The following is a 25,180-nucleotide window of genomic DNA, read 5'->3' as shown; positions in this document are numbered from 1 at the left end:
AGAAACCTGACATTTTAACAGCATTGTGTAGACTTTTTATATCCACTGTATATAGTGCTGACATATTCCACAGTACTTTAATGACATTATCATCAGCCCCAATGGGGCTCACAATCTAAGTTTCCTATCAGTATGTCTTTGGAGTGTGGGAGGAAAGCAGAGGAAGCCCAAGCAAACATGGGGAGAACAACAGAAAATAAAAACTCCATGCAGATGTTGTTCTTGGTCAGATTCTAATCTAGGACCCCAACGCTCCAAGAAACCAGTGCTAACCACTGAGCCACTGTGCTGTCTATTTTGCCATGAAAAGTCAGCAGAAGACATTATTCAACACCATATTGGGGAATTCTCTTTGTGCAGAGAAGCTACAAAGAGTCTCCCCCTCTATATGACCCAACACATCCATGCACTCCAATGGACACTGAGTAGTGGCACTGTTGGGGCAAAAAACCCTTCTTCTATAGTTGTCAGGATTCCAATTGAAGTTTTCTTTATGAGCACTAAGAGAGTTTACATAGACACACTGCTTAATCAGATTCTCTCTTTTATTCCATAGAAGCATACATCTTTATAACACTACAGATATTCATAGACAAATCTAGCACACCACCAAGGGGGTGGAAAGCAAAACTAATCATTTTATTTGTTATTCATAAAAGGCAATACTTCTGCACCATACTAACAGAATTCTAATAATTAAAAAGTTTCTGCAGCATCTTATCTCAAAGTTGACATTCGTCAGCAGTACATCCCGAAACTAAGAAAACGAAATGTAACTTTCTTGGACATCAAACTCTGATAAGGGGAGCGAGGGAGCTGCTTACCTTGGTCTTGTAGCTAGAACATTTGGTTTATTCACAGAAACCCCCTTACATCCTTCACAGCTGGCTCAGTAATTTCCCACATATGCACAAGATGGAGGACATATGTTTATCCAAAATGGATTCTCATCCCTCACAGCAAAGCACCAACAGACCATGGCTGATTACTGGGGGGTCCCAGCAGAGGTATACCCTATTTCGGCGTATCATCTCGGACCCTTATAATAGGGTGTTGTGACACAGTGAGGGGTTGTGTCTGGCAAGGAGGGTATTTTCCTCCCAGCATGTGCGGCTGGGCTGGTTTCCAGCCAGTTGATGTAAAATACCGGACCGAAGTTTAAGTGCCGGTCTGGGTTTTGGCGGCACCTAGCTGTCCTTAAATAGGAAGCTGGGCTCAGCAGATATGCCTGTTTTTGGGATCTGAGGCTTTGTTCCCGTGCTGGAGCTGAGAGCCGCACGCTGGGGAAACAGGCCCCCTAAAGCCTGCTTTGGACTACTGGAGGCAGAACTGCCAGCAAGGTGACTTGTGTTACGTATATGAAGTTTCAATTGTTTGTGAATTAACACCAAGACTGCAAAGTTACGTGCTGTTTTGTGCAACTGTCTAAAGTGTGAATAAACACTGACGTTTTGAGTTAAGAACTTGTATTTTGCCTCTGTACTGCGCCCGCTTACCCTATCGAAACCCCACAGTGTATACAGTAATATCTATATATATATTAATGTAGATGAGTGCATAATTTTTGGGGAACGATAACCCTCGCTAGATAGCGTTGAAGGGAAACTTTAATACATTTCTTAATTACTAGAATTGAGCTACTAGGGGTTTGTAGGCTGAAATCACTTCTTATCTCCGTCACAAAAATTTAAAACAACTTACAGAAAACCTTCGGACCTCCCAGTCATGTAAGCCCCCTTCCCTTTACCCATCCAGATGTCTAGAGCATGTGTTGTTGTTAAGATAATTAATACCACAGTACAAAGTGATTGTAAAAACTTACAGTTATATTTGTGGTGTGACTATTGAGGTGTTGACAGAGTAAATATAATATTAGATAACACAATCTGGGGCGTTTATCACAGGTGTCATCATAAGTGAGAAGAATAATGAATCTCACACTGTGTGTTTCATGAGTCCCTCAGCTTACATAGCAACAGAGGCTCAATAGTGTCTAGTAATAGCGAACCTCCGGTCCATCTTTTGGCTGCGTAATCCTACGTTTTTACTAGAGCAGGAGTGCTCAAACTGGTGGAGCTCAGTCCAAATCCAGCCCAGGGATGCCAGCTGACTGACTACCTCATGCCTGCCTAAACGGTAGTAATTATTGATGAGCAAAGTTAAGCATTCAAAGTGGAATTCAGAGAAATCTAAATTTCTCGTGCAACAAATGCGAATTTTCTCGCGCTTTGTGGTAACGAGTCAGGTTTTCCTAAAATGGCAGCTGCACATGGTACAAAGTAAAACTAAGAGTAAAGGAGACACGCCCAGGAACGCAAGATTACTCATAATACCGTGCAGTCAACCAATCCGCCATCCCCTGTAATGTCACAGCTCTATAAAACCCTCATCCTGCGTGGTCTCTGCCATTGTCCTGTGAGATGACCATAGAGAGAGATTTGGCAAGCACTCATGTGCTAGAGACAGTGTAGCTGAAAATGATTAATGGAAGAATTCAATACTAATAAGATGGAAACCTTTACTATTCCAGTGCCAGACAGTCTGCACCCCTTAGGGGAACCAGGTCTTAATGATGACCATCCTTATCTTTTGCCGGCTTTACTTCTTCCAAATCATCCTTCAAAGTCTCCATGTCCTAGAAAAGTCACCAAGATGCAGAGAGAGGAGGAGTTGGATGTTCCTGATGACATATTCTCAGCATTAGTAGATGATGTAGAAAAGGAGGAAAAGCAGATGGCAGAAGAAGGGCTCCCACCTGTAGGGCAGGAGAGCATTGGGCAAGGGCGTCGTTAGGTCAAAACATTCAGGGCTGGAGCCCTGGATGTTTTGTCCAGTGCCCCGAATGTTTAGGCTGGTGGTGGGATTTTTTTTAATTTTTATTAGGCTATTCCTAGCCGTCTGGGCAATCCCACAGATCATCCCCCAACCCTCCTTGTACTTGTTCCACTACTTGCAGGCTGCGTGGGCATGAGTTCCGAACTTCAGTCACTTTAGTCTACAATTCTGTTCTGCGGTGCATGATCCCGCGAGACCCGCCACAGGAGGTCACGGGTCTCGCGGAATCACGCGCTGCAGAACAGAATTGCGGACCGAAGTGACTGAAGTTCTGAACTCATGCCCGTGCAGCCTGAAAGTGGAACAAGTACAAGGGGGGTTAATGGGTTCCAACTGCTGTGATTAGTTTATAGTTGGGGGGTTTGCTTAATGTTAAATTAGGATGACCATAGGTTAGGATGATCTGTGGGGTTGCCCAGACAGCTAGGCCCTTCACTGTAGTTATTAACCCCTTTCAGCAGTCCCCCATTCACTGAAGGGGGGACAGCTGAAAGGGGTTAATACCTACTGTGAAGCCCCCCCCCCCCCCCTGGTGGCAATGAGAGTGTGGCTTCATGGGGTGGGGGCATGGCTTCACATGGACTTGTGCCCCCTCAGACCCTAGCAACGCCCCTGGTTGGAAAAATGGGTATGCCAGCATATTGTGCCCCACCTAACCAGCTAAACCTCATACCAGCAACAGCCCCTGTTTAAAGATGTATTAAAGGTGCCGCGTGGCCATTAACAGTGAAGACCAACTATACGGTTCTTTACCGCAGCATGGCCATAACTCGCCCGCTGCACGGCTGCTCCATGTGGCTGTACCCTAAGGCAGGGTGGCCTGAGTATATCTAATTTATAGCAATTAGTTACAAAATAATTTGCAACCAATCGAATTTCTTGGCAAACTTCAGTGAATGTCTCTCATCTCTAGTTGCAATGAATCTGTCTGGTACGCAAGGTCCTTAAGTGGGCAAGTGTCAGGACCATGTGTACAGCAGCGCATGGAAGTGAAGAGGAACTGGGAGTGATAAGTATATATTTGTCTTTAGTTTTGCTCGGTCTGGGGTCTGAATAAATTGTAGAAGCGTGTGAGTGTGATTAATTACAATAGTGTGTTCTGGGCTGTGATTTTATTTTAGAGGACTGGTCTAGGGTCTGATTTAATTTTGGCAGTCTGGTCTTGGGTCTGAATGAATTTAGGGATCTGGTTTGGTGACTAAATGAGTTCAGGAGTCTGATCTGGGGTCTAAATGAGTTTAGGGGTCCGATCTGAGGACTGAAAGAGTTCAGAGGTCTGGTTAGAATTCATTTAGAGAAACTAAATGTTAATAATACAACATCCTTATTGTCGGTGTTTAGCTCAAACTCTCAGATGAACTCCGATCAAGGTAAGTGAACCCTAACTAAAACTGAGTGCTCCTGGATTAGAGCATCATACCTTACACTAGTCCTAATTTTGAGGTATATGGCCTATCAATGGTGGCATTACTGAAGATATACCACTCCACAAAAACCACCCCTTTTCTGTAACTGATTTTTCTGCAATTCCCTTATATTCAGTGTATGTTAGCCTCCTCTTCGAGAGGATGAATTCTGTAGACCAGGGATCAGCAACCTTCGGCACTCCAGCTGCTGTGAAACTACAACTCCCAGCTTGCAAACTTACTCGGCTGTTCTTGTAACTCCCACAGACGTGAAAGGAGGATTCTGGGAGTTGTAGTTTCAGAACAGCTGGCGTGCTCCAGTTTGCTGATCCTTGCTTTAGACCTTTTATAATGTATGGGTGGTCATCAGAAAGTCTCAAAAATCTTTCCAGAAGTGGATAACCTTCTTTGTCTTTTTTTTTACCACTACTAATATACAAAAATGGATGAAAATGAAGACTAGCATCCTCAACATGTAGGGATAAATGAATCTAAAAGAATCTTCATGCCTTTGGTCTTTTGTGTTTATTCATGTTGTCCTGCAATTTGGACTACATACTCATCTTGAGCGATTTAAATCACACTAAAATGGTATCTAGCAGTACTTGTAAATTGAAGATGAATGCACAGCCACATTCGTCGCTGCATCATCTGTCCAAACAGCATGTTTAAATTCCACACTGAGCTTTAAATTATATAGAACACAAACCTTCTGAAGTAGGCTGATAGCACAGCACTTAGGTGAAATAGCGTCCATCCAATGATCGCCACAAAGTCATTCTTTGGCTTGCTTTCCGAAATAACACTTGGCTGATTATCTGTATTTCAGAGGTACGTGACAAATCCATATAAAACATATCCAAAAACTTCACAGCAACCAAAGCTAAGCTCATGCATGTTAGAAATTAACCTTATTTTTGCATTTGAATGGCAGTTGCATTGCCAAGTTAATCTTATGTCCTTTAGTGCATCGAAGTAGACTCGTATGCCATCAAATATTAGATTTCATATCTATGAATGTAAATAAAAATTTAAAAAAATGCACAAAAGAGAGAAAATTGAACAGAGGTAAAGGCCGTGATCTGCCAAAGCTCCTTTTCAGAAAGGGAGTTGGTGGAGACAATCCATTGAGTAATGACCCCATCTGTGTCCACCAGCTCCATTGACTTAAAATGTCATCTAGTTGTAGCTGTCAGCACAGTATAAAGTATGAGACTACATTGCCCGTAGGATTGTTCATATCAATGATAGAACCAGCAAAATGTCAGACTAAACTGGTTGACGACAGAGTTTTTTTTTTTTTTCTTAAACCTGCCTTCTTGGTCCTTGGCCGTAGTGGTAAATTATCCGCTAAGTTCGGCTGACCATGCCATACACATGTCGTTTTGACCAACCTATGGCCAACTTTTCCTACCTGTCCATTCACATTTTTAACAGACAGAAGTTTGATGTTGGCCCTGGTGAATGATTATTAGCAATAATTTTTCAAACACTGGAGGAGGACATAGAGGTAGTGGACATCACCAGGATAGAAGGTGCAATTTGTGTAATAGAGTGGGTCACCATAGAGAGAAGTATATGAGACAGGAAGGGAACCATGGAGTAGTATGTGATTGCGGGAGGGTATGGGGCCCAGTGTGTGGGAGGTGGACATGGGGTTTATGGAGAGCAGTCAGTGTGAGAGGGGGGGAATGGCGAGTAATCTTATCGTTGAATGTATCATAGTTGTGTTTGTTGTGGGTTCAGCTTTCTGTTTGCAATCCAGGTTTTGATTTTCTGTTTGTCTTGTTGGACTTAGCAGTTCAGGGTCAGTTTCTCCTAGGATGTATTCCTCTTACCTACATTCATCGCTCTCCACCTGGATGCCATTGCCATCTGCTGACTCTTCCTCATCCACTGCCATCCTCATTCAGTTTTCTGTCATCTATCGTGAGTTTCCTGTTCTGTATTTGTAGTCTGATACGTGATTCATATATCTTCCCTTGCAACCATTTGGTTGTTACGTAATTCTGCTCTCTTCAAGTCTTGGGGATATCTGAGTACAAAGAGCCCTTGATTAGGACTTGGGAAAAGTGATTGCTTTAGGTGAAGTCAAGTTCTGCAGTCTCTCCAGCAACCAGTGTCTTTACATTATGCCTTAGCTCTATTTAAAGGGCATCTGTCAGCAGTTTTGTACCTTTGAAACTGGCTGACCTGTTACATGTTCTCTTGGCAGCTGAAGGCATCTGTGTACGTCCCATGTTCATATGTGTCCGCGTTGTGAGAGAATCGACGTTTTAACATATGCAAATTAAGCCTCTAGGAGCAACGGAGGCATTGACTTTACACCTAGAGGCTCTGCTCTCTCTGCCACTGCCGCTTCCTCTGCACTTTGATTGACAGGTTGAGGCAGTGTAAGTGATGAAGCCACATTTCTCAGCAATGCGGAATATATGAACATGGGACCAACACTAATGCCTTCAGCTGCCAAATGCACATGTAACAGGTCAGCCAGTGTCATAGGTACAAATCTGCTGACAGATGCCCTTTAATGCATTGTATTAAAGAGGACTTTTCATTGGTTTGTAGTAAGTGAGATAAATATCTGTACCTGTGGGGTACCCCCGCTGTGCTGCCACCCTGCCTGTTTTTTTTAAATAGCGCTCCTGCGCCCCGTTATGGCCCCCCGCAGATTTTGCGCTCAGTATGCTAATACTGAGCATCGGAGCAAAGGGGAGGAGACGCAGTCTTTCTCTGTGGGCGTCTCTCCGTCTCCCCTGTCCAATCGCAGTGCAGAGCATCACAGCCAGGGAGTTTTTTTCAGTATTAGCATACTGAGCGCAAAATTTGCGGAGGGGCCATAACGGGATGCAGGAGCGCTATTTAAAAAAAAACAGGCAAGGTGGCAGCATTAGCGGGGGGTACCCCGCAGGTACAGATATTTATCTCACTTACTACAAACCAATGAAAGGCATCCAATAGCTTCAGAAAAATAAACAACTGAATTTTAGTGAGATTAAAACCAAATTATTTTAGCACATGTAAAGATATTTTTGTAACTGGACAACCCCTTTAATTTCTTCGGAGGCTGTAGCAGGCTGCTCATAAGGAGATTGTCACAGGCAGTCCGGGATGTATGGCTGATCCTGCTGAGTGATGGTTCAAGTAGATTAAGGTTTTAGCCACATACAGATTATAAGTAAAGCCAAATGAACAGAGGAAGTCTGTGAATGAGAGAGATCGGTGTGACTATCGAGAGGGATATCCGTTACATACAGCAGTGTGGATGACAAGTATCTCTACACTATGATAATGTACACGGTATATAATGATGAGCGGTATCTGTATATACACTGATAATGTACACGGTATATAATGATGAGAGGTATCTGTATATACACTGATAATGTACACAGTATATAATGATGAGAGGTATCTGTATATACACTGGTAATGTACACGGTATATAATGATGAGAGGTGTCTGTATATACACTGATAATGTACACGGTATATAATGATGAGAGGTATCTGTATATACACTGATAATGTACACAGTATATAATGATGAGAGGTGTCTGTATATACACTGGTAATGTACACGGTATATAATGATGAGAGGTGTCTGTATATACACTGATAATGTACGCGGTATATAATGATGAGAGGTATCTGTATATACACTGATAATGTACACAGTATATAATGATGAGAGGTGTCTGTATATACACTGGTAATGTACACGGTATATAATGATGAGAGGTGTCTGTATATACACTGATAATGTACACGGTATATAATGATGAGCGGTATCTGTATATACACTGATAATGTACACGGTATATAATGATGAGAGGTATCTGTATATACACTGATAATGTACACGGTATATAATGATGAGCGGTATCTGTATATACACTGATAATGTACACGGTATATAATGATGAGAGGTATCTGTATATACACTGATAATGTACGCGGTATATAATGATGAGAGGTATCTGTATATACACTGGTAATGTACGCGGTATATAATGATGAGAGGTATCTGTATATACACTCACCTAAAGAATTATTAGGAACACCATACTAATACGGTGTTGGACCCCCTTTTGCCTTCAGAACTGCCTTAATTCTACGTGGCATTGATTCAACAAGGTGCTGATAGCATTCTTTAGAAATGTTGGCCCATATTGATAGGATAGCATCTTGCAGTTGATGGAGATTTGAGGGATGCACATCCAGGGCACGAAGCTCCCGTTACACCACATCCCAAAGATGCTCTATTGGGTTGAGATCTGGTGACTGTGGGGGACATTTTAGTACAGTGAACTCATTGTCATGTTCAAGAAACCAATTTGAAATGATTCGAGCTTTGTGACATGGTGCATTATCCTGCTGGAAGTAGCCATCAGAGGATGGGTACATGGGGTTCATGAAGGGATGGACATGGTCAGAAACAATGCTCAGGTAGCCCGTGGCATTTAAACGATGGCCAATTGGCACTAAGGGGCCTAAATTGTGCCCAGAAAACATCCCCCACACCATTACACCACCACCACCAGCCTGCACAGTGGTAACAAGGCATGATGGATACATGTTCTCATTCTGTTTACGCCAAATTCGGACTGAATGTCTCAACAGAAATCGAGACTCATCAGACCAGGCAACATTTTTCCAGTCTTCAACAGTCCAATTTTGGTGAGCTCATGCAAATTGTAGCCTCTTTTTGCTATTTGTAGTGGAGATGAGTGGTACCCGGTGGGGTCTTCTGCTGTTGTAGCCCACCTTTCTTTCCCATTCTGACATTCAGTTTGGAGTTCAGGAGATTGCCTTGACCAGGACCACAACCCTACATGCATTGAAGCAACTGCCATGTGATTGGTTGACTAGATAATCGCATTAATGAGAAATAGAACAGGTGTTCCTAATAATTCTTTAGGTGAGTGTACAGTGATAATGTATACCGGAAGTTATCATCCTCGAGTCGGAGTGTTGCGACTGGGGATGCCAGGGCAACCATGACCTTCTCTCCTGACAACCTGTTTGGGTTTTAATGTTTCATGATGTTCATAACATGTTCGTTAATAAAGAGGCTGCTGTGGCCATCCTTTTCCATTGTCACGCAGTGTCAAGACTGGTTATTTTAGGGTCCATACACACATCCATATGCGTTTTGCGGATATGCAAATTGCGGATCCGCCAAACACGGACACCGGCAATGTGCGTTCCTCATTTTGCGGAACGCACATTGCCGGCACTCTCATAGAAAATGCCTTTTTTTGTCCGGACAAGAATAGGACATGTTCTTTTATTTTGCAGAACGGAAGTGCAGATCCGCAAATGCGGATACGGACACCCCATTCCGGCCCCATTGAAATTAAATGCATGCGCCGGCTAGATTTGGCGCACGCTGGCAAGAATCGGTGTGCGCGAGGTATATTCAGGAGAACTCAATCCAGTGATCACGCTCAAGCTGTGAATATACCTCGCCGGCGCGAGCGCACGCGCTGGTTCTTGCCGGATCTAGCTGGCGCATGCGCAGTGAGAAAATTATGCCTGGCTGACTGCAGGAGCCCGAGACGCACCACGCAGGCACCAGACTTGCGCGATCCTAAGGAATAGAAAATATGTAAATCACAGTCAAGAGCGGACAGCTTTGCTTGATTTGACGCAAGGAGGCCGCTGCCCCCTTAACTTAAAGCTCACGGGAAGCAGAGCGCTCTTGGAGATTAAAAAAGCTTTTTTCTCAAGTATGGATTATCGAATTTCTGGCTCACACACATGATCAGTAACAGACTGGGAGCTGCTCTAAGGTAATGCTGGCAGTTTTATATCCCTTTTGGAGGTGAAAGGTTCCCTTTAAGGACTATTGTGTGTGGTGGCAGGCTGGCAGCAATATAATATAGCCATCACATTTTTTTCCTGCATTTTCAATACTTTTTCTATAGAGGGTGTCTGCAGTGACTAGTGACATCTGTCCAATACCTTCTGGGTGTCAGGGCCAGAGATTGGAGAAATATAAGTGAAATCTATTTTCCTTTTTCCATACATTTACGTACTTTTTCCATATACTGTGCTTGCTGTGAACTGTGACATCCGGGCCACATCTTGTGTGTCAAGCGTGCATATAACATTTAATATGAAGAAGGCGAGCAGTAAGGGACAGGGCAGTGGCCATGATGCTGATGGTGCACGCAGAGGCCGTGGCCCTGGTCGCGGAGAAACTGTGTCTGCTGCCAGAGCACAAGAAAAAACAATCATCCACGATACCTAGCTTCATGTCCCAGTTTGCAGGGCGGCGCAGGACAAAACTCTAGAAGTCAGACCAGTGCGACCAGGTGGTCGGTTGGATTGCAGCAGATAATGCTTCCAGTCGGTTAAGCACCACCCTGTCTTCCACCAAGTCCAGTCTCAGTAGCCAAGAGTCTGGTCAACAGAATTCTCACCATGATGGCACACTGGGTGACCGTTGTGGAGGCCGGGAGCAAGTTGGCTGCTGGCACCAGACTTGCCCTCCAATAGATCCTCGTTAATGGAAAGTGTACTCGTTCCAATAACAGGGCCGCTTAGGAGTGCTGTATTGTTATTTATCGTCACTACCTCCCCGAGTCGGGAGTGGGTAATTGCCGCGCACCTGCTTCCTTCCTTGGATGCTTGTGCTTTAATAACTTGTCCCACCCTCTCTGGGTGGTTCACAATTAGGAAAAAAAATGAAAGGGGCAAGGCAACAACAGCCAATCAGATTTCAGCCATTGACCTCCCTTGGATGTGGTAGCCCTTTCTCAGGCTCCCTCTCCGGCATCGAACCCTGATTCCCCGTTACCCGTGATCACCATGGTAGGCGCAGAAAAGAACATCAAAAGTTGATAGGGCAGACATCCAAATGGATCGTCACAGGGACGTGCAATCAGAACCAGGTTATCTAGAGTCACCAAAGCTGCAGCAGACCCTCGCCAATAATGTTTTAGATGGTCAGATCAGCAGGCCTTTGCTCCTAATGTTTTTGAGGGTCACCAGCAGGCCATCAATCATAATTCTTCAAGGCTGTGTATGATGCCCTCCTTTATGTGTAATAAAGGGTGTATTGGAGTGCCAGTTCCTTGTAATTTTTGGCAGCCCTTTCACTTAGTGCATAGGCTTTATGAGTGTAGGAGTCCCACTACCTGAGCAATTGTACCACAATGTGAATGAGGGCCTCCATTATGTGATATACAGGTTGTATCAGAGTGCCTCTTCCTTGTAATTTTTGGCAGCACTTGCACTTTATATACAAGTAAATATACAGGAAAGAATGTTTCTTAACAATTTTTTCTCTAAAAAAAATGTTTTTCTTTAGTTTTTGTGCGTATTATTGTCAGTCTGTAGTGGCGTACTACTCATGGTTCCCAGCAGAAACCTGGGAGTCCAAGATGCATACAGACATCCTCCCCATGCTGTTCCAGAACCATTTCAGTGGTGTTTCCATCAATTTCTGACTTTTTCCTATGAACCAGGCACCCTCCCCTCTTCAGAGCAGGGGGTGCCTGGTTTAATGCTTGTGTTCTCCCATTGACTTCCATTATACTCGGGTGCTCAGTAGATCACCAGAGCATCCCGATGTGTTCGGCCCGAGCCCCCGAGCACTTTGGTGCTCGATCAACACTAATAATGATGAGAGGTATCTGTATATACACTGATAATGTACATGGTATATAATGATGTTTAGTATCCATACCCCAGAGGAGTACTGCATAGAGTTCACTTATACCTAAAGAGTTAATGCAATGTTCTTGTCCCACAAAAAATATTCTACAGTTTTCAAACCAGCACCTGATTACTTTTGTAATTGCATGTAATTAACATTTTGCATAGCCAGTGAGTTATTTAATAAAAATGTATCTGTATAGCGCCACCTGCTGCTTGTTTTTCTTCTTATTTCTTTGACCTGCTTACTGAGAAGGCCGCACATGCTCAGTTCCTTCAACTGCCTCCTTAGTTGTGATAGGGAGAGAGCTGCAGCAGAATGGACAGGCCTGCTGAGCTGAGGCAGAAAAGACGAGCGGCCAACTTGATATAAATCTAGCAGAGCAATGAATGTGGAGATCTCTGGATCCATGCGAGGTGCAGGGCTGGTTCTAGCTTTGTTAGAAAGAGATTGTCATGTACTACATGATGTCTGATTTTCATTTTTACATTAGTTATGTGATAACCCCTTTACGTTAAATGTTGTGATTTGTTGTGTTGATGTAAATTCAGTAGCAACGTATTGGCAAGTTACCGGTTAACCAATTGGCAGACTGTGTTTAGGATGCCTGGTGATGGACTGGTTGCGCCCCCTGGTTAGTAGTCATTGAGTCTATTCTGAGGAGAAGCTCCAGGAGAGACGTGTGTGGTGAGAGCTCCTGCATGGACTAGGCCCAAGCTCAGAGAACCTCAGTCTCTGACACTACAGCTGCCAAGGAAGCAACCAAAGTACGGCTGAAGGAAAGAGACCAGACATCGTAGAAGGTCTAGAACCCACAGGGCCATATGTTGGACTCAGGCAGCAAGGTATTGTGCACGTTTATGGCAGAAAGACTTTGCTGCTATGGAGAGGGAATCCTAAAGCATCCCCAAATGCTTCGAGACAGATTGGCCACCCATATCTAAGTTCTGCACCCGTCCATCCGGAAACTGCAGATAAGGTTAATACAAAAGAACCTCATTGCTTGGCTGTGGTTCTGATGAAAGACTTTAAAGAGTTCTTTAGAGAGAGAGAGCAACTACAACTACCATCATTGTGGCTTCTACACTGCAATCGAGAAGGGATTACACTGTGATCGACCTTGTAACTGTGCCTTTTACTGCTATACGTACTGCTGTATATAATGGTGCGCCGTGTAGTAATTATGGGAAATGTCTGGGTGTCGGTGTACATGCCTAGGCCCCCTGTGTAGTGACACCACTCGCTCCTGTACACAGCTAGCGGTATATTGATGTGGGGAGGCGGTAGATGAGAGCTGCCAGTAATTACAAACGGTGTTAATCGTTATTCACTGTGCTGCGATTAGACTGACATGGATCCATCAGCAGGTAACAATAACTGGGGGAAGGACGGGTTTACTAAGGTGCGCTCACATTTACAGGTGTCTGGCGGCAGATTGATGAGATTAATCAGGATATAATGGAGAATTGGATGACACATTGATTTCTCTGATCGGATTTCTATGAATATATATATATACAGTATATACACTTCTGGATGCAGAGCTGCATGCCGTGCATCACCCATGTCACCAGACGGGTGCAGACACACAGCCCGGATTTTGGCGGGACTTCAGTCTTTTCTACCTGTGCTGCGTTGGTGTGGGAGGGCGGATGTTTATTAGATGTTTCCTGTGCTAAATTTATCTGCAGTGATTGTGAAGCCTCAAGAGACACAAGGCAATAGACAGAGAGAAGGAAAATAGGGGAGAAGACACAATGTGAGCAAAGGAGAGCGACAGAGAGAGAGGAGGGAGGAAGAATGTAAGAGAGGGAGGAACAGACTGCAACGCAAGGAAATGGAGGCAGAGAGAGAGAGAGACCCGGGAAGAGGAAGGTACAGAAAGACATGAAGGGGAGTCCTATAGAGACAGACTCAATAAGAAAGATTGAGGAAGACACGAGCGTATGAGAAGAGAGAGTGACCAATTAGACGGAGTCCTCGAGAGTGACCTAAGCATAGGAAGTCATAGAAAGTGACCCAATGAGAGGGAGTCCTAGAGAGTGACCCAACAACAGGGAGTTATAGCAGGTGACCTAAGAAGAAGGAGTCATAGAGAGTAAACTAAAAGGAAGGAGTCCTAGAGACTGACCCAATGAGAGGGAGTCCTCGAGAGTGACCTAAGCATAGGAAGTCATAGAGACTGACCCAATGAGAGGGAGTCCTCGAGAGTGACCTAAGAATAGGAAGTCATAGAGACTGACCCAATGAGAGGGAGTGACATAGAGTGCCCCAACAAAAGGGAGTCCAAAGGAGAGACCCAATGAGAGGGAGTCCTAGAGAGTGACCTAAGAATAGGAAGTCCTAGAGAGTGACCTAAGAATAGGAAGTCCTAGAGAGTGACCCAATGAGAGGAAGTCCTAGAGAGTGACATAAGCATAGGAAGTCATAGAGAGTGGCCCAATGAGAGGGAGTCCTCGAGAGTCACCTAAGCATAGGAAGTCATAGAGAGTGACCCAATGAGAGGGAGTCCTCGAGAGTGACCTAAGAATAGGAAGTCCTAGAGAGTGACCTAAGAATAGGAAGTCATAGAGAGTGACACAATGAGAGGGAGTGACAGAGAGTGCTTCAACAAAAGGGAGTTCAAAGGAGTGACCTAATGAGAGGGAGTGGACAGAATGGTGGCTCAGTGGGACAGACCCAGAGAGAGGGAAGCAGAGAGAGACAGTCAATGAGAGGCAGATAGAGAGAGAGTGGTGAAAACTAAAGAGACACAGGATGAAAGAGGAGATAGATAGATAGATAGATAGATAGATAGATAGATAGGAGATAGATAGATAGATAGATAGATAGATAGATAGATAGGAGATAGATATGAGATAGATAGATAGATAGATAGATAGATAGATAGATTCCCTCTTCTCGCCTGCAGGTAGGTCTCCCTGGGATAAGTCACACAGACCCGACCCCCTCCCTTGTGTCACAGCTGCTGCTCGGTAGGAGCTGTCTGTGGTACTGAAACATTTACTGGAAGAGGAGGGAGCTGGAAGGAGGGGTGAGGAGAGGAGGAATGGGGGAGAAGAGGGAAGGAGTCTCAGCACTGAGCCTGGTAAAGGAGGGAAGCCGGCGGCATGGAGGGGAGAGTGTTATACTGAAGGCTATAGAGGCATGTGCAGATATATAGTGGTAGGATGGGCACTGGGGTCATACACCATTCACCATACAAACAGCAATATGCAATATTCTGTCCACTGACTAGACCAGTGCATAGGAGATTTACAGATGTAGCAGAGTTGAATTTGTCATATACCTCTTTGTGCAGTAGATTTACCTGCAGTCATACGTATGGTTATAAGACTAAGCTCTGCCGCTCCAGTACATATAGTGTATTCACAAGGTTAGGGTGGAACGTGTTTGCAGGGCGCAATAACAGAAGGTGTATACATCTGTATCAGCAGGAGCGGTAAATGATATCATACAATGGTGTGTGATATGTGCAGCGTTCAGGCCATGATAGCTGAAGGTGAGATGAGTGGGAATAGTAGGAGAGACAGAGTATGAAGGTGTAGTAGGGTCAGTCTCTGCAGTGATAGATCTGCATGCGTGGGTGGACTGGGAGCACTGGGGGAGCAGCAGACAGGGCTGCATACAACCAGATATATCAGGACGCGGCGAAATGTATAATTACCAGTCATAATAGGCACAAGCTGCAGAATGTGGTAAAGAAAATGTGTGCTGATTGAGTGCATGTATGATGATGGTCTGTTATATAAGTACATGTATAGTAATATGTATGGCAGATAGAATAATCAGTACATATGACTATTGTGTTGTATGTTCAATGTGTACGTGTATGATAACTATGTCTAAGGTGTGCATAAAGCAATGCTATATGAAGCTTTCTTATGTGCAGTGTTCTGTCAATACGTGTATGGGGGAGTGCTTTGTGTATAGCTTCTGTACATGTGAATTTAAAGAGGACTTGCAACTAGAAAATACAGTGCAATCTGCAGGCAGCATGTTATAGAAGACCTGAGCAGATTAGTATATAGTTTTGTGGGAAAAGATGCAGTAAAACTTGTAATTTATACATTTATATCTCAGCTTTTTCTGACTTCATTGTACACGGGGGAGGTGTTATCAGTGATAGCATTCTCTGTGTAATTGTGTATACATAGATAGCTGTCAGTCACTGATAATTGTACACAGGGGAGGTGTTATCAGTGATTAATAGCATTCTCTGTGTAAGTGTGTATACAGAGATAGCTGGCAGTCACTGATAGTTGTACACAGGGGAGGTACTATCAGTAATTGATAGCATTCCCTGTGTAAGTGTGTATACAGAGATACCTGTCAGTCACTCATTGTTGTACACAGGAGAGGTGTTATCAATGATTGATAGCATTCTCTGTGTAAGTGTGTATATAGAGATAGTTGTCAGTCACTGACGGCTTTACATGGGGAAGGTGTTATCGATGACTGAGGGTATGCTCTGTATATATAGATCTAGGTGTGTATACCTAGATAGCTGTTAATCACCAAAAATTGTAGACAGGTGAGGAGTTATCAATGATTGATAGCATTCTCAGTGTGTGTATACAGAGATAGGTGTCAGTCACTGATAGTTGTACAGAGGGGAGGTATTATCAGTAATTGACTCCTATGTGTGTGGACTCCTATATTGTTGAATGGATTAGGCAGCGGCTGAGGGACAGACAACAGAGGGTTGTAGTCAATGGAGTATATTCAGACCATGGTCTTGTCACCAGTGGGGTACCTCAGGGATCTGTTCTGGGACCCTTATTGTTTACTATCTTTATCAGTGAAATTGCAGAAGGCCTCGATGGTAAGGGGTGTCTTTTTGCTGATGACACAAACATTTGTAACAGGGTTGATGTTCCTGGAGGGATACACCAAAGGGAAAAGGATTTAGGAAAACTAGAGGAATGGTCAAAAATCTGGCAACTAAAATTTAATGTTGATAAGTGCAGATAATGCACCTGGGGCGTAAAAACCCAAGAGCAGAATATACAATCAGTGATACAGTCCTAACCTCAGTATCTAAGGAAAGGGATTTAGGGGTCATTATTTCAGAAGACTTAAAGGTAGGCAGACCATGTCATAGAGCAGCAGGAAATGCTAGCAGAATGCTTGGGTGTATAGGGAGAGGCATTACTAGTAGAAAGAGGGAGGTGCTCATGCCACTCTACAGAGCACTAGTGAAACCTCATCTGGAGTATTGTGCTCAGTACTGGAGACCATATCTCCAGAAGGATATTGATACTTTGGAGAGAGTTCAGAGAGAGCTACTAAACTGGTACATGGATTGCAGGATAAAACTTACCAGGAAAGGACCTTAACATGTATAGCTTGGAAGAAAGACAAGACAGAGGGGATATGATAGATACTTTTAAATACATAAAGGGAATAAATAAGGTAAAAGAGGAGAGAATATTTAAAAGAAGATAAACTGCTACAAGAGGACATAGTTTTAAATTAGAGGGGCAAAGGTTTAAAAGTAATATCAGGAAGTATTACTTTACTGAGAGAGTAGTGGATGCATGGAATAGCCTTCCTGCAGAAGTGGGAGCTGCAAATACAGTGGAGGAGTTTAAGCATGCATGGGATAGGCATAAGGCCATCCTTCATATAAGATAGGGCCGGGGGCTATCCATAGTATTCAGTATATTGGGCAGACTAGATGGGCCAAATGGTTCTTATTTGCCGGCACATTCTATGTTTCTATGTTTGATAGCATTCCCTGTGTAAGTGTGTATACAGAGATACAGTAGTTGTCAGTCACTGATAGTTGTACATGGGGGAGGTGTTATCAGTGACAGCATTCTCTGTGTAAGTGTGTACACAGAGAATGCTATCAATCACTGAGGACCCCTCCAGTTATCAGTGACTGACAGTTATCTCGGTATACACACTTGCATGCGTATGGAAGCCTATGAGGCTCAGCAGAAGACATCTGCTGAGTCAAAATGTTCACTACACCCCTTGGAAAACTCTGTGATGGGGTCACTTCTTCGGGATTTATCTTTGTATTTAACCTCAGAGCCTCTTCAGTTGCTGGCCAGTGTCGTATAAATCACCAAACTAGGCCTCAAATGCACCTGGCGCTCTTTCTCTTCTGAACCCTGTAGTTTTCCCAAACAGCAGTTTATGACTGCATTTGGTGAGTTACTGTATTCTGGAGAAAAATTGTAACAAATTATGGGTTGCTCTTTTTCCCTGTTACTTCTTGCGAAAATGAAAAATTTAGGGTTAAAGCAACAGTTTTTTGGAAAAAATGTAATCTTTCATTTTCACAGCCAAGTGCTTCTAAATTCAATGAAAAGCCGGTTGGGGCAAAACACTCACTGCACCCTCAATAAATTCCTTGAGGGGTGTAGTTTCCAAAATGAGGTTACTTTTTAGGGGGTTTCACTGTAGGGGTACCTCAGGGTCTTTTCAAATGCAACATGGTGCCTGAAAAATATTTTGGCAGAATCTGCCCTTCAAAAGCCATATGGCACTCCTTCCCTTCTGAGCCCTTTGGTGTGCCCATACAGCAGTTTAAACAATTTCACTTAGAAAAATAATCACTGCCCATTGAAAAGCTAATATGAAAATAACAAATACTTTATTTTACTAACTATATAATAATAAAAATCAGACCAAGTCCTATATAGTATAAAACTGTCTGGGTCACGGTACATATAAGACCCTATTGCAGTATTGTCAGGACACTGAGAGGCACCAAAAACAGGAGCTTATTTACAATAGTGATAGGGTCAATTTATACCAGGATAATAAATACAGCATACAGCAGTTTACAACCACATATGGGGTGTTTCTGTATTCAGGAGAAAAAAATATCGTGTAGTGCATTTCTTCCTGCTACTTGAAAAATTTGGGGCTAAAGTAAGTTTATTGAATTTCATATTTTTTGTTTTTATCACAGCCAAGTTTTGCTAAAATGCCTATAGGGTCAAAGTGTTCAATATACCCCTTGAAATATTAAGTGGTGTAGTTTCCAAAATGGGGTCATTTTTGGGGGGGTTTCCATTGTAGGGGTACCTCAGACTCTCTTTAAATGTGACATGGCGCACAAAACCCCTTCCAGCATTATACCACAGATGGGGTGTTTCCATAAAGTGCAGAATCAGGGTAATAAATATTGAGGTTTGTTTTGCTGTTAGTACTTGCTGTCTTACAGGAAAAATATTAATAAAAATGGAAAATCTGTAAAAAAAAAAAATAAATACAGAAATTTTGAAATTCCACCTTTATTTTCTTGTTATTCTTGTGGAACACCTAAAGTCATTTATGGGTGGTTTCTATTATGTAAGCCCTTCACGGTGACTTCAGAACTGAATTGGTCCTTACAAAATATGAAAAATTATACGTATATACTGGTTATACGTATACTTACTGATATGACGGTAGAGTGCTGTGCGTATATACTGGTTATACGTATACTTACTGATATGACGGTAGAGTGCTGTGCGTATATACTGGCTATACGTATACTTACTGATATGACGGTAGGGTGCTGTGCGTATATACTGGTTATACGTATACTTACTGATATGACGGTAGAGTGCTGTGCGTATATACTGGTTATACGTATACTTACTGATATGACGGTAGAGTGCTGTGCGTAGATACTGGTTATACGTATACTTACTGATATGACGGTAGGGTGCTGTGCGTATATACTGGTTATACGTATACTTACTGATATGACGGTAGAGTGCTGTGCGTATATACTGGTTATACGTATACTTACTGATATGACGGTAGAGTGCTGTGCGTATATACTGGTTATACGTATACTTACTGATATGACGGTAGAGTGCTGTGAGTATATACTGGTTATACGTATACTTACTGATATGACAGTAGAGTGCTGTGCGTATATACTGGTTATACGTATACTTACTGATATGACGGTAGGGTGCTGTGCGTATATACTGGTTATACGTAAACTTACTGATATGACGGTAGAGTGCTGTGCGTATATACTGGTTATACGTATACTTACTGATATGACGGTAGAGTGCTGTGCGTACATACTGGTTATACGTATACTTACTGATATGACGGTAGAGTGCTGTGCGTATATACTGGTTATACGTATACTTACTGATATGACGGTAGAGTGCTGTGCGTATATACTGGTTATACGTATACTTACTGATATGACGGTAGAGTGCTGTGCGTATATACTGGTTATACGTATACTTACTGATATGACGGTAGAGTGCTGTGCGTATATACTGGTTATACGTATACTTACTGATATGACGGTAGAGTGCTGTGCGTATATACTGGTTATATGTATACTTACTGATATGACGGTAGAGTGCTGTGCGTATATACTGGTTATACGTATACTTACTGATATGACGGTAGAGTGCTGTGCGTATATACTGGTTATACGTATACTTACTGATATGACGGTAGGGTGCTGTGCGTATATACTGGTTATACGTATACTTACTGATATGACGGTAGAGTGCTGTGCGTATATACTGGTTATACGTATACTTACTGATATGACGGTAGAGTGCTGTGCGTATATACTGGTTATATGTATACTTACTGATATGACAGTAGAGTGCTGTGCGTATATACTGGTTATACGTATACTTACTGATATGACGGTAGAGTGCTGTGCGTACATACTGGTTATACGTATACTTACTGATATGACGGTAGAGTGCTGTGAGTATATACTGGTTATACGTATACTTACTGATATGACGGTAGAGTGCTGTGCGTATATACTGGTTATACGTATACTTACTGATATGACGGTAGAGTGCTGTGCGTATATACTGGTTATACGTATACTTACTGATATGACGGTAGAGTGCTGTGCGTATATACTGGTTATACGTATACTTACTGATATGACGGTAGAGTGCTGTGCGTATATACTGGTTATACGTATACTTACTGATATGACGGTAGAGTGCTGTGCGTACATACTGGTTATACGTATACTTACTGATATGACGGTAGAGTGCTGTGCGTATATACTGGTTATATGTATACTTACTAATATGACGGTAGAGTGCTGTGCGTATATACTGGTTATACGTATACTTACTGATATGACGGTAGAGTGCTATGCGTATATACTGGTTATACGTATACTTACTGATATGACGGTAGGGTGCTGTGCGTATATACTGGTTATACGTATACTTACTGATATGACAGTAGAGTGCTGTGCGTATATACTGGTTATACGTATACTTACTGATATGACGGTAGAGTGCTGTGAGTATATACTGGTTATACGTATACTTACTGATATGACGGTAGAGTGCTGTGCGTATATACTGGTTATACGTATACTTACTGATATGACAGTAGAGTGCTGTGCGTATATACTGGTTATACGTATACTTACTGATATGACGGTAGAGTGCTGTGCGTATATACTGGTTATACGTATACTTACTGATATGACGGTAGAGTGCTGTGCGTATATACTGGTTATACGTATACTTACTGATATGACGGTAGAGTGCTGTGCGTATATACTGGTTATACGTATACTTACTGATATGACAGTAGAGTGCTGTGCGTATATACTGGTTATACGTATACTTACTGATATGACGGTAGAGTGCTGTGCGTATATACTGGTTATACGTATACTTACTGATATGACGGTAAAGTGCTGTGCGTATATACTGGTTATACGTATACTTACTGATATGACGGTAGAGTGCTGTGCGTATATACTGGTTATACGTATACTTACTGATATGACGGTAGAGTGCTGTGCGTATATACTGGTTATACGTATACTTACTGATATGACGGTAGAGTGCTGTGCGTATATACTGGTTATACGTATACTTACTGATATGACGGTAGAGTGCTGTGAGTATATACTGGTTATACGTATACTTACTGATATGACGGTAGAGTGCTGTGCGTATATACTGGTTATACGTATACTTACTGATATGACGGTAGAGTGCTGTGCATATAGAGAGGTTATTATGTATGATGAATTATACGAAGGTAGAGTGCTGTGCGTATATACAATAGTTATATGTCTGATGCATGATATAAAGGTACAGTGATGTGCATGTGTATAGGTTGGCTATACATATAATGAATGATATGAACGTAGAGTGCTGTGTGTATAGAGGGGTCATACATATGATAAATGCTATGAAGGTACACTGATGTGTGTATAGACTGGCTAAACATATAATGAATGATATGAAGGTAGAGTGCTGTAAGTATATAGTGGTTATATGTATTACGAATTATATGAAGGTAGAGTGCTGTGTGTATAGAGAGGTTATTCGGATGATGAATGATAGGAAGGTAGAGTAATGTGTGCATAGAGGGGCTATACGCATGATGAATGATATGACGATAGAGTGCTGTGTGTATAGAGAGGTCATACCTATGATGAATGATATGAAGGTACAGTGCTGTGCGTATAGACAGGCTGTGCATATGATGAATGATATGAAGGTAGAGTACTGTGTGTATAGAATGGTTATACCTATGAAGAACTAAATGAAGTTAGAGAGCTGTGTGTATAGAGAGGTTATACGTATGATGGATGATATGAAGGTAGAGTGCTGTGTGTATAGAATGGTTATACATGTTATGAATGATATGAAGGTAGAGTGCTGTTCATATTAAGTGGGTATATGTATGATGAATGATATGAAGGTACAGTGCTGTGCGTATAGAGTGGTTATAAGTAGGGGTGGGCGATATGGCCTAAAATCTATATTGCGATATCATTTTAAGCATGTGCGATATGCAATATATATCGCTATATATTCTATATTTCGGGGGGGTTAAATTTATTTATTTTTTACTTTTTATTTAATAACTATTAGCCTCCTTAGGGCCTAGAACCCTTGTGCTATTCACCCTGATAGAGCTCTATTAGGGTGAATAGGACCTCACACTCTCCCTGCTGCCCTGTGCATAGTGCACACAGCAGCAGGCAGCGGACTAAGGCAGCTTCAGTAGCGTCCTGACTGCCATGGTAACCGATCGGAGCCCCGCGATTACACTGCTGGGGCTCCGATCAGAAGCTGCCACCCTGGGGCCACTGCCACCAATGATTTAATCGTGTGGAGGGGGGCCCCGCAATTAATATAATACTTAGAAGAGGGGGAGTAGAAGGCAGGACCTGAGGGGTTAATTGCGGAGGATCACGGCGCGCAGTAATAGAAGCCAGGTATGGTATATGGCCGGCACATGCAGGCTATGTTTGTATTCAGGCATATTAACTATATTCATTGGTGGCGCAGTGACCACAGCCCCCCTCCCCCCTCCTCCTCCTCTCTGTTCTCATTGGTGGCAGAGTGGCCACAGTCCCTCTTCCTCCTCCTCTCTGTTCTCATTGGTGGCACAGTGGCCACAGTCCCTCCTCCTCTCTGTTCTCATTGGTGGCACAGTGGCCACAGTCCCTCCCCTCCTCCTCCTCCTCCTCTGTTCTCATTGGTGGTCAGCGGCAGCCGCACACAGTGGGGAGGGAGGGACTCCCTCCTTCTCCACTGTGCCGGCTCAGGAGAACATGGAGCATGCCGAGAGCTTCGCGTGCCATGTTCTACCGCAATATGGCGATATAGATGAAATCTCTATTGTTGGCCAAATTTATATTGTTTATATCGCATATCGTCTATATCACCCACTCCTAGTTATAAGTATGATGAATGATATGAAAGTAGAGTACTGTGAGTATAGAGAGGTTATACATATGATGAATGATATGAAGGTAGAGTGCTGCGTATATAGAGAGGTTATACAGTATGTATAATGAAGGATATGACGGTACAGTGCTGTGTATGAAGGATGAGATGAGGGAGATATGTGTAGAGTATTTTAATCGATAATCGCTGAAATTTACAGCCAAATGAGAGATGGAGAAAGGTGTGCAAGACGGAGCGCGTGCCAGGATTAATAAAGAAGGGGGAGGGAGCAAGAGGGAGAGAGGTGTGCGGGAAATGGAGAGCATGGAGGGGATACTGAGGGGAGAAGGGAACGATGAATGTCTACATGCTGAGCTTAGAAAGGGAATGGCTGGAGCCCTGAGAGCAGAAAGTCTACGATAGGTAGATACATAGCGATGGATACATATATGGTGGATAGATATGAGATAGATATGAGATAGATAGATAGGACGGAGATAGATAGATAGATAGATAGATAGATAGATAGATAGATAGATATATGATAGATAGATATATGATAGATAGATCTGAGATAGATAGATAGATAGATAGATAGATAGATAGATAGATATGAGATAGATAGGACGGCGATAGATAGATAGATAGATAGATAGATAGATAGATAGATAGATAGATAGATATGAGATAGAAATAATTAGATAGATATGGATCAAGATAGATAGATAGAATGAGAGAGGGAAATGGATGAGAAATAAAGGAGGGGTGACTCTCGGCATCTGGGAAAGCGGCGCTATTACTGGTGGGGGAGGGGAAGGACGTCTCATATAAGGGGTTAGAGGGAAATCTGTTGTATCTTTCACACGTATATAATATGTGCGGTCTGCCCTGTGATCCCGCTCTCTCACTGAGGACTGGAGGATTTCTCTCATAGTCTCGCTCCTCTACTGGTGTCAGAGTTATTAACCCTTACTGATCTCCAGTGCCGTGTGATACAGCAGCTCTTAGGTTACTTCGGACATCGAGGAACACATGATGTGGGGCGGACATACCAGAAATGGTACAATGGTCAGGAAAAAGTCCTACAAAATACTTCTCTTAGGCAAGTTCATGCACACAACCGTCTCCGTATTTCGATTGGCAAGCGACAGATCCACAAAATGCGGACACATTCCAATGCATTCGGCATTTTTCTCACTCCCATCAATAGAAGCATACCAAAATATGGTCAAAAGAATGGGTCAGTGTGCTATCCGCAAAAATGCGTCGAAAAATATGGTTGTGGTTATGAAGTCTTATCAGACATTATCTAACAGACGGCTCTGTAATATTAATATCTTCATATCTTCTGCTTTCCTTGCAGAGCTCACTGGCTGGCGAGGTGATGTCACAGAGGAGCGCTCAGTGACAGTGACAAGCGGTATGGCGGGGGCCTGGCTGGTGTTGTGGGGTCTCTGTTCAGTCACCATATTGTTGACGTCCACTACTCAAGGTGAGAGCTTACTCAGTCTTACTTGGTTTATTAAAAGGGTTTAATAATGAGAATAACTCTCTAACGACTATGACTTATAATATTACATCTTACATGAAATGCATCCAGGCCATAGTCTCACTGCTCTT

At 42.8% G+C, this 25,180-nt stretch overlaps 1 protein-coding gene across 8 annotated transcripts in view; it reads left to right on the top strand.

Annotated features, from left to right (window-relative positions):
• ADGRL1 (adhesion G protein-coupled receptor L1) overlaps positions 1–25,180 on the top strand; it is a 356,531-nt gene that overhangs the window by 134,713 nt on the left and 196,638 nt on the right. For all 8 annotated transcript variants that reach the window (XM_044279114.1, XM_044279111.1, XM_044279116.1 and 5 more), the window contains one exon: positions 24,924–25,052. In XM_044279114.1, coding sequence (XP_044135049.1) covers positions 24,924–25,052 — 129 coding nt within the window. The remainder of the gene's footprint in view (positions 1–24,923; positions 25,053–25,180) is intronic.

Source organism: Bufo gargarizans, chromosome 2, assembly GCF_014858855.1.
Source record: "Bufo gargarizans isolate SCDJY-AF-19 chromosome 2, ASM1485885v1, whole genome shotgun sequence".
In the NCBI taxonomy this organism is placed as follows: Eukaryota; Metazoa; Chordata; class Amphibia; order Anura; family Bufonidae; genus Bufo; species Bufo gargarizans.
This window is presented reverse-complemented; position numbering and strand designations above follow the sequence as displayed.